At 39.2% G+C, this 10458-nt stretch overlaps 1 protein-coding gene across 4 annotated transcripts in view; it reads right to left on the bottom strand.

The window, feature by feature from the left end:
* WDR59 (WD repeat domain 59) overlaps window positions 1-10458 on the bottom strand; it is a 42090-nt gene that overhangs the window by 18365 nt on the left and 13267 nt on the right. For 2 of the 4 annotated variants that reach the window (XM_072422497.1, XM_072422500.1), the window contains exons 8-17: window positions 10296-10412; window positions 7277-7354; window positions 6689-6845; window positions 6362-6441; window positions 5398-5515; window positions 4254-4381; window positions 3553-3717; window positions 2971-3066; window positions 2019-2175; window positions 1840-1909 (exon numbers count right to left, since the gene is read on the bottom strand). In XM_072422497.1, coding sequence (XP_072278598.1) covers window positions 1840-1909; window positions 2019-2175; window positions 2971-3066; window positions 3553-3717; window positions 4254-4381; window positions 5398-5515; window positions 6362-6441; window positions 6689-6845; window positions 7277-7354; window positions 10296-10412 — 1166 coding nt within the window. The remainder of the gene's footprint in view (window positions 1-1839; window positions 1910-2018; window positions 2176-2970; window positions 3067-3552; window positions 3718-4253; window positions 4382-5397; window positions 5516-6361; window positions 6442-6688; window positions 6846-7276; window positions 7355-10295; window positions 10413-10458) is intronic. The other 2 variants (XM_072422499.1, XM_072422501.1) reach the window with 1 other exon arrangement.

The following is a 10458-nucleotide window of genomic DNA, read 5'->3' as shown; positions in this document are numbered from 1 at the left end:
GTTACAGGTCTACAATTTAAAAAAAAAATTTCATGAAAAACAGTGGATCACTTTTGGTACAGAAATCTAGACCTCAGTGTAATGCTCAGGTGGTTAATACACAAAAGTTGTGATATAAAATTGTTTACTACTCAACAAGTTATCCTTATTATCATTGAGGGCACACGACTCCAGTGACCCCTGGTGGTCAAAAGTTTTATTACAGCAACTACTTATAAAGCCTAACTAAACCGAAATTCAAGTGGAATTAAAGGTCCACTTTTTATAATTTTCCATCAGACAGGTCAATATTGTAGAAAGGCACAGGTGATGTCCCTTCTGCAATAATCTGTCTTACCTGCCTGATCTTGCTGGGCAACTGTCAAATAAGCCAAATAGAGCATGTGCAGCTCAGCTCTGATTGCAAGAATACCCAGCAATCCCAGCTTCTCCAGTGGATGCCCGGATTGAATGAACTCCCAAAGATGGAACATTTCCCTGCCACAGGCCAGGAAACAAGTAAAACCTGACAGGTGTTGTAATTTTTGCCCGTTCAATCCAAAATGAAAAAAAAAAGGTTTTGGCTATAGATAAACTACAAAAGGGTGGGGGAAGGTTTGGGATTTCAAAGTAGGAGAGACACCATTGTTCAGTGTCCCTCACACTACAGGAAGTTGTACATTCTACCTGAGACAGGAGGGCTCAAGGGATGGAACTTATTGTTCTGTAGCCATTTCTCCTGTGAAGCGTAATGAGAAATGTAAGGCCAGGTTTAGAGGATATCTGGCAGTATTCTCCTCAATTTTACCTGGGGATAAAGGACCCAGGTCAGCTTCGGTTATTTGTAGAACTGCATATTTTCAGAAATGTGTACTGAATTCAGGCCCAGAACGTTTTAGAAGGAATGGGAGGGCAGAACATTATTTAATGTATTTAATGTACAGCGCTGCGTAATATGTTGGCACTATATAAATCCTGTTTATTAATATTATTAATAATAATAATAACACTCATTTCTCTCCCAGGCTAGAAATTGTAGGTGGTCCTACAGCACTTGCCTAGTCATAATAAATGAGGATAGGAATTTGTGACTAGGGTTGAGGTGTAGCCTGAGGCCAGGTGTGGTTCAGGTAGAAAGGCCGTGTGAAATCTATGTGCTGGGAGAGCTATAGAGGCTTCCAAAATGTAGGTCAGCAGGACAAATAGCTCTGGAAATCAGGTATCAAAGAGAACCAAGAGATCCAGGAGAGTTTTTTTCCTGAACTATGATGACACTGATCTGCAAGGAAAAACCATGGATGCCTATTTTGTTTACCTTGTGTTGGAGATGAATAAATGTGGGCAGATGTGTTTGAGTTATTTTCTGGTTCAATGATCACAGACTTCACTTATATGACCTTTTTCTGCAAAATGAGTCATTGCAAAATGAACTCGGGATGAAATGTGTTTGATCAATTTAAGATTTGATCATTAAATGTTGAAATCTACTATTCTAACATTGTAATCAAGCAAATTATCCACAAAATAAATGAAATTCAAGCTTCCCCTACCTGAAAAAGTCTGTGCATTTTGTTTATGCGTTTGCAACCCCCTGCACCTGGAATCTTTGACAGCTAACTGTGAAACAAATCGATAAATAAGATTTTTTTTACTCTAAAGCACATGGTAAAGGACTACTCACCAGTATTGCCTGTGGTCTCCCTGCAACTGATATTTTCCTTATAATCTACTATATGTATTTACTATATAAATACATATAGTATTATATAGCAAATACATATTTTATAATTTACTATTTAAATTCTCCATAATTTACTTATGTCTTGTTCAGTTTCAAATAAATGTACAAACAAAACTAACCTGGGAGTGGGCTCTGTAGGAGAAACCGTCCTATGCATAGTCATTGGTCGTGTGAAGTACACCAGGTAACCTGCAAGGATAAGAGGGGCTTGGCATAAATTACCTGGTTATATTGTGGCATTATCTGACCTTACTGATGATGGCATGGCAATGAAGCAATGGAGACATTTTACACTCACCTGCTCCACAGAAGCGGGCACCTGATGTTCGAGGAAATGGGATGTTGGCATCCTGGTACGAACCATAGGCGTTGGTCACCCGGGCAAATGTTGGCAGTGGTGGGGTGACTGGGTTCTGCAGGGAGAAGGGGTTGTCTGAAGGACTGGATTCCTGGTCCTATGAGATTAGAGACACTGTAAAGATGGAAGCAAATACCGGCTATATAAAGAGAAAAACACTGTCATTTAAAGTGTGCCTGGGCAAAGAAATATTATATAATATATATTATATACACATGTGAAATTACAAAGTAAACCCCTTTAAGTACCAGAACATAATGAAAAAAATCATCTACTTCTTAACAAGTCTTGAAATTTCAGATGAACAATGTGTGACATTTTACACTATGTCTTTATTTAACAAGGTTGAAGACCAAACGAAGAAGCAGTGTGTGAAACCGGAGTGCTGGTGTCCCCTGCAGGAACCACTGCTAGAGGGGAGCTATGGGGGCCTCCGTATTTAAACACTCCAGCAGACTTGGAGGTACCACTCCTCTGAAATAAAGTGGCATGGGCAGTGAGGAAAGTATATTCCTCAGTACTCACCCCAGCCCTGCTCAGCTGGGCTCACCACCGTGCACTTTTCATGAACATCTCGGCTGTTTTTGGGTGGTTACTGAAGAGTGGGGTCACAATACAGGGGCTGCCACCCACTTCCAGTTTCTTCCCACCCGGCTTAAAAAATTTCTGGGTTGAACACTGCTCCTATCTTGGAGGGTATACCTCTCTAGAGATTCTTATCTATATAACAGATTCATCATCAAAAGAAAATGCATAATTTAATTGGCTTATTTAAAAAAACATCAGGGGAAAATGGAAAACATTAATCAAGGTTCAGCTATTAGTATTTACTATTCACCTATAAGGCTGGTTATCTTTCTATATTCCCTACCCTTCCCCCCCCCCCGCTCACCACAAAGCTCTCCATACAGGACACTAGCTGACGTAGACAGGGCTCCAGACAGCTTTGGTTGCGTTTAACCTTCTGCAGAGATGTATCTTTTAGGATCTAGAAAAAAGAAGATGAAATTGTCTATTAATAAGACTTCTCAGACTGAATGCAAACAGACCTATCAGACCACTGAGAATAGCCAGTGCCTTTTGCCCAACCTCACAGCTTGAAGGACATGTCCTTGTCATCTAACTCTGGAAGCAGAACAGAATCTCCCTATTGATTTTTCTTTGTAGCACATTTAGGATTCTTGTAGGTAAATATAGAAAAAGATCTTTGGATAAGGTCTGCAAGAATGCTATAGCCAGTGGCTGTTTGCATACAGCGGATCTTTCGTGCAGTGCTAATTGGCTCCCTGAGAACCATTTAGCGCTGCAGAAGAAGTGTCATTTCTATAGACACCTAAACCAGGGACTACTGTAGTTAGGAACTTTTTAACAGCATTGACATTAGCATAGTAAAGTATTCTTCATTAAAGTTATGTCATTTAAAACCAAAAATTGTTACATACTGCTCTTAAAAATAAATTATTTATTGTCATACCTTTAAAAGCTTTACTTTCATGGCAGATGTGATGGTGGTGGGAGGGACAAACTGGAAGGAAGGAGCAGCGTTGTTAGGATACTGAACTGGAAACTTGACCACCATCCGCACCCGGTGATTTCCACAGCGGACGGAGACAGTACAGGACCGGTTCATAGCATCCATCTGCAGAAAAAAAAGGTTAACATTTCGATTTGAATTTCCAAAACATTTTTTTTGGGGGGGGGGGCCTTAAAGTAAAGTGCCTCAAAGCAAGTGCAAGAAAAAAATTGCTTGAGAAGAAAACTATTGTGGGTTTCAATCTCCTTACCCTGGTACTAGATAGCTCAGATTGAAGGAACTGCAATCTAAGTAAAACATTATGCTTATCACTATAATACAAAATGTCATTGTAAAATGGACAAAGCTAGTGAACTCTGAATTCCCAAGTTTAATTTTTAATTTAACTTTTTTATTTTCTAGTCAGTGCTTTAATAAATTTAGGATCCCAAGAATAAACAGAGCCATGAAAAGAGTAATACCTAAGAAAACCGGGAACGAATGCACAGGTAAAACTTGATAAATGTATTTGAATTCTAAACTTCAAAATGTCCTAATGATTACACAGCTGCATCAATCTATGTTTTTCAGTATTGAATTTTGAAGACAAACTCGCAGAAGAGGAAAAGGTGTAAGTTAAGAACTCAGAACAATGCACCCACCTCTATGTTGACGTTGCGGATATGTACATTGATCAGGGAAAATTCCTGCTGAAGTGTCTGCGGGAGGCTGCATTGCTCGGTATCACCCACCATTACAGGCATTGATGATGAATCTTCAGAAAAAGCTACTGAACACACAAAGGTTTCATTGTGTAAAATTGTATATGTCTCAACACAAAGTGTACGTACATGGCTATATAGATAATATGAGCCCAACACAGCTCCTTACAACAAAGCAACTAAGAATAAGTCTGAATCTTATCGTGGAACAAAATAAACATTCTTAACTTCGGACACCCAAGGAAAGCCAATTAAAAAAAAATGCACTAAGGAAAAAGAATCCTGAAGCCTAAAATCTTGCACTTGTTTAAGTTTTTTTACCACCCAGCAGCTCAGTTTTTAAACTTGTGTTAGATATTAAGTATTAAAACTTCCAACAGGGTGTAATTGCTGTCTTTGTCTCCTCTGCCCCACCAGGTACACCACAAAACAACCTAACACCACAAAACAATCTATAGGTACAAAGCTTGCTTTGTTCTTGTAAGCTTCCACGGCCCAGTAGAGAACCAACAAAAAGCTGCAAACTGTCAGTCTGTGGCGCTTCTATGATTTTACTAAAAAATCCCCTTTTGTGCAAACTTTTAGGTTTTTTTCAATGCCCATTTCCTTGTTTTGCCTGGTCGTTCATCCTGACAGTTCCTGCACCCTGTAGTGCATAGGGGCTGTAAAAATGACAGAGCACAGTGGTGGATCTGACAGCATCTGACACTCCTGGAACTGAAAGTGCAGATGTTCTGTAACTTAAAAGTGCTTGGTGCTGTAGTTAAGTATCATTTGTTCTTTTAAGCGAGGACTGCTTTTTAAAGATTAGAAACAGCATCAAAGTTGCTTAAATTAATAATTTACCCTTTCTTTACATCTGAAGATTGTCATATACCTCCTTATGTATGCCTCTTGTCTGTAGCCTCGGTTACCAGTAGTATACATGCACGTAGTTCTAACATGTCTTTTATGCTTCTACACAATTAGTCTATATAATAATTTTAAAAGAAGTAGCACTTATTTGTCATGAGGGAAAAAAAAATAAAAATACATATACTACTGGGTGAAAATATGCATATTATCCCAGGACTAACTCACATACCTTCTTCTTCTGAGGGGCCAGAGGTCTGTTCCTGAGGCTGCATGATCTTTTGTTCTGGCATCAAAGACATTCCATCCATCAGCTCATCTAGTTCCATGATTTCATCATTGGCACACAACTACAAGGAATTATAGAGGTCAATGGCTGGTGATTACATTATACTGAGCAAACTACATTTACCCTATAGAACTAAAAATCATCTGCTGACTCTGATGGACAACAGAAACATAAGATTTTTTACCATTTACCGTCTTGACGATAAATTGGTATTTCCTTAATGGCCGCATTAAAAAGAAAAAGTGCAACTTTGCAATACCAGTAAAAGCTGTCACATTGTATTAGCGAAGCGGGTGGTGCAACCTCAACCAATTTCTATTATTTCTATACAGCACGGACCATTTGGTAAATGTTTATTCTGAACATGAACAATAGACAATGCTCTGAGAAATTAAGAAGCTAATTTACCTTGCATTGTTATTTAAAAGAAAGCGTCCCTAGAATCTCTTCAGATGTTCATTATCATAGCTCATCCCTGCAGTACAGTGAACCAAGGACATGCACATATATAAGGAATATATGGAAACTCTCAACTGGCAGTTGGGAAACCCAAAGCAACTTTCAAAGAAAGGAGATAAGAAATATGTTTATTGTTGGATTGTTACCGGTTTATAAAAGAAAGCATCCCCAGAATCTCTTCAGATGTTCGCATAAGCTCATCCCTGCAGTACAGTAAACCAAGGACATGCACATATATAATAAGGAATACCAGGAAACTCTCAACTGGTAACTTAGATGGGAATCCCAAAGCAACTTTCACAGAAAGATAGGGAGTAAGAAAAATGTTTATTGTTAAATTTGGAGTTTTAAAACGTGCTGAAAGTTAACTTTTTCATTTTGACAAACACTAGCAACACATAGACATTTAAAAGAATGTAGACTGTTGACTTTGGCTAGCTGATCTTACCCTCTGAAGCTGAGCATCTACTCTCCACATGCGTAGTGTCTGGTCCCTAGACCAGGTTACTAGCTGATAGTCCTTCTGTCCTGAAAACAATAAAAGGAAAACTGAGCACATTGTGCTTGTTTATGCTACATAAATGACATAAATATTATATAGATTACAAATACACAACAGCAAAATGAATGTTTATGAGAGTAAGGAAAGCATATCACAAATAGGTAGGTTAGGTTTAAGGGTTTAGGCAAAGGTTAGGGATGAATAATCTAAAGCTCTGGATAGGGCGATTGGGCGAATGAGTGTGGAAAAGTACAAGGCACTGTGACAACTAACCTTCTTTTTGTTTTCTCCAGTGAAACTCAAGGACTACATCATCGTGGCCCACAAATATGTGTACTGGAGAGTGGAGATCATAGACATTCCAGAGTAGAAGACTGTTTTCTCTCCGCAGCTGGGGGACCATAACTGTCACAAGGCCATTGCTGAAAGGCTGGGAACAAAAGGTATATCTAGTATGAGACATATACCAACAGTAAACTCAAATACTGTCTTTGACTTTTTCTACTTAAATACTTGTCCCTGTTTTGCAACTGATAATAAAGTCAATAGGCTACAAACATTGCTAATTAAGAGTTTGTGCAAGTGGGTATTCTGGTTGAATCTATGATAAGGTCAAGGAAACTTGGACAGCTTACAGGCTTCTAAAAAAAAAATTTACCCAATCCACAAACAGCTTCATTGTACCTCACCGAGAGGAGCTCAGTACTCCAGCAGCCATATGACACAAAGACAGGGTACTAGAATACTTGAGGACCTTAAGTATTTGAAGGTTTACTTAGAAATAATGAAAAGGTATAATTTAAGGGCAAATATAGCTCAGGCCTACTGAGTTTAACAACAAAAGATGGAGGATAATCTTACCGTGTATCGTGCCTTCCATACAGGCACTTGACAAGCAAGGACACTTAAGCATTTTCGAGGTTGTCGCCAGTCCCAGAACTGAAATATAAAAAACAAAGCAATTTCTATACCAAGTGTACAAAATAAGAACCGACAGTCAGTGTGCCATTTAAAGCACCTAATTAAAATTGCATTAGGAAAGGAACGTAAGTAAATAATACACATAGGTGACTAAAAGTAATTTTAGGAACTGAGATTTTGAGTGGTGGTCCTTAGGTAATGATCCATAATGCCCTGCACTTCTAGGATGTCTTCAGCTTTCCATATTAAAAGACGTAAGGATTTGTTAAGCTTTCTAGGCCAAAAGACCTGGAGAGAAACTGTGCAAAAAGGACTGCCTCAAAAGAGACTATCATGAGACCCAGAAGAATCACGCAAATATGGAGAGCTGGGAGACTCCTGAAATGGAAGAACCTGAATCAGAGATTTGGATCTGGAATTTTTCACGTGAAGGAAACAGTATTGCCTGGACTGAATCAAAAATTAGCCACAAATACTACAGCCACAAGTCTGTTCCAGAGCTGAAACTGTTCTGCAGCAGGCTATGGGGCAATGATACCTTGTTCCAAAAGGCCAGAGGGGGCTCAATGGAGATCTTCTAACCTGTGGGGTGAAACAGGAAGTGAAATGAGGAACTGGAAAGGGGACATGGAATGAAACACTTGCTTCAATTCCTAGGATATCACCTCTTACACCATTGCTTTCTAGATGCAAGCCATCCAGGTGTCTGCAAAGGTAACAAACATCCTTCCACAATAGAAAGGGAAGGCAATCATTATCACAGAAAAGGCTTGTCTGATTAATTTAATGGCTTAGAAACATAGACTTTGCAGGTGAACTGAGAACCAAGTTTAGAGGGTCTAGGAAAGGAAGAAGATGAAAAAGCGAAACAAATGTTATGTGAAAAAAAGGATTTGGCAGCCTGTTCTTAAGGCTCATTCTGTTGAAAAAAAAGATGGTTGCTAAGTAGCATCCCTAATAATAGCATCAAAAGCTGATCTGAACAGACGTTGTCCCTCTTAGTTACACAGTCCAGCCCTTTTACCAGAGTGCCCTACTCATGTGCATGGACAGGAGAGACCCATGCAGGAGATAAGTGAGAGGATTCCAGCAGACTGTAACAGATACTGTGATAAGCTACAGCCATGTTCTCCTTTTGTGCAATCAATGAACGAACCACTGCAGGAAGCAGCAGATCGATCTCTTAAGAGATTTACATCAATAGTCTAATAGTCATCTACTAGTCTAACAAAGCAAAATAAAAGCAAAAATGGAGAGAAGGACGGAGTCCACCAGTTAGAAGAGAGTTCTAAAGAGGGATTCTAATCGCTTGTTAGTCAGATCTTTGAACACAAGAGCATCTTCCAACGTAGTTGACCCTTTGTAAACAGTGGGGGGATAACTAACTTTATAAGTAGTTTCTCCCTAAAAAAGTATGCATCTGAGCATTGTAAACAGCTTATCGTGTTTATTTTAATTACCAAAGCTGCAGAAAAACGTCTATCCTCTTAGGACAACAGTAAAACCTATTTTATCAATCTTTATTTAGAGTTCTCCCTGTAGGTGACAGCATAATCAGCAAAATTAAAGTACTTCCTGTGTCTCTTTTTTGATGAAAAAATGTATTTTGGCCAATAGTTAAGCTTTAAAGTCAAAACAGATTGACACACAATATTGGTCTGGGAGTAAGGTCAGTGGGTGTTTACTAGTGTTGGTCGAATAGCTCACTATTCGATTCGGCAGCTATTCGCTCGAATGTAGAAAAAATTATTCGGGTGGTCGAATTTCAAAGTCGAACACCATTAAAGTCAATGGGAGGAAAAATTCAGGTTTTTTTCAGCACTGTGTAGAGCTTCTACAGCCTCCAAACAAATGTAAAAAGATACATTATAAAAAGATACATAACACTAATACATACCCCTGTACTTCACATGAAGATTAAAGAGCACCTCTCACATCAATATTAGGCTAAAGCCAGGTACACACTTCCAATAATTATTGTTGGAAAACGAACGATTACCACCGATCAACGATTATGCACGATTATACTTGAACAATCATATTGTGCACAATTCTGTACATGCTGTAACAATATGATCGTTCATATATAATCCACTAACAGTGTCCACATGCTAGATACAATCGTTTGAACGATGCAAGGAGGGACATGTAAAGGAGAAAGTGTACCGCAGACACACGCACAATCACTTTGACTTTGACACATGCACAATCACATCATCAAACGACCGTACACACGATAGTGAAAGATCGTCGGACAATCAGATCCACCGTGGCGGTCGTTCATTTCCAACGACGATCCTCGTTCGTCGGCGTCCTTGGTCACCTGAGTTGCTGAGGAAAAGGAAATCCTGATGATGCCTTTGCTGTTATCAGGCTTTCCCTTTCCTCAGAGAGCAGAGCAATCAGCAAGGCTTTACTATGCTGACAGCTCTGCTCCACTGATCGTGGAGCGATCAAGGGAGCAGAGCTGTCAGCATAGTAAAGTTCTGCTGATTGCTCTGCTCCCTGATTGGCTGAGGAAAGGGAAACCCTGATGATGCTTGAGCTGTCATCAGGGTTTCCTATTTCTCAGCCAATCACAGAGCAGTAGAGGTATGAATGGAGATAGTATCTCCATTCAACCTCTATTGCCTTCGTATTGCCTGCGGTTACAGCTAATTGAAGGCACCTGCTTTCAAATAGCTGTGACCGCAAAGTTCCCACGGTCCAGGAATCCCACAATGACATTATGATTCATATTGTCATTGTTGGATAACCTGTAAAAAATAAAAAAGAACAAGTTTAAAATAAAAAATACATACGAAATAAATAATTTAAGAAAAAAAAAATTTTTTGCTGTCGAATCCCGTGTTTTTCGGGTCGAGTCTACCAGAATTCGAACAGCCATATTCGGGTCGAATATAGGGACAACCCAAATTCGAACATCAACACTAGTGTTTACCCCTCCTGGTTATATTACCTTGACGGAATTGTCTTGGCTGGAGGTGGCCAGGATGTGCTCATTATCTGGATGCCAGTCCAGTCCATGGATTTTATATAAGTGGGCAGCAATGTACTCTACAGCAGTGCTTGGTCTCTACATCAAGAAAACAAAAGGTTTATTAAATCAACAGCTTTTAATC

Source organism: Pyxicephalus adspersus, chromosome 9, assembly GCF_032062135.1.
Source record: "Pyxicephalus adspersus chromosome 9, UCB_Pads_2.0, whole genome shotgun sequence".
Taxonomy (NCBI): Eukaryota; Metazoa; Chordata; class Amphibia; order Anura; family Pyxicephalidae; genus Pyxicephalus; species Pyxicephalus adspersus.
The sequence above is the reverse complement of the archived record's forward strand: the minus strand, read 5'-3'. Positions and strand labels throughout refer to the sequence as shown.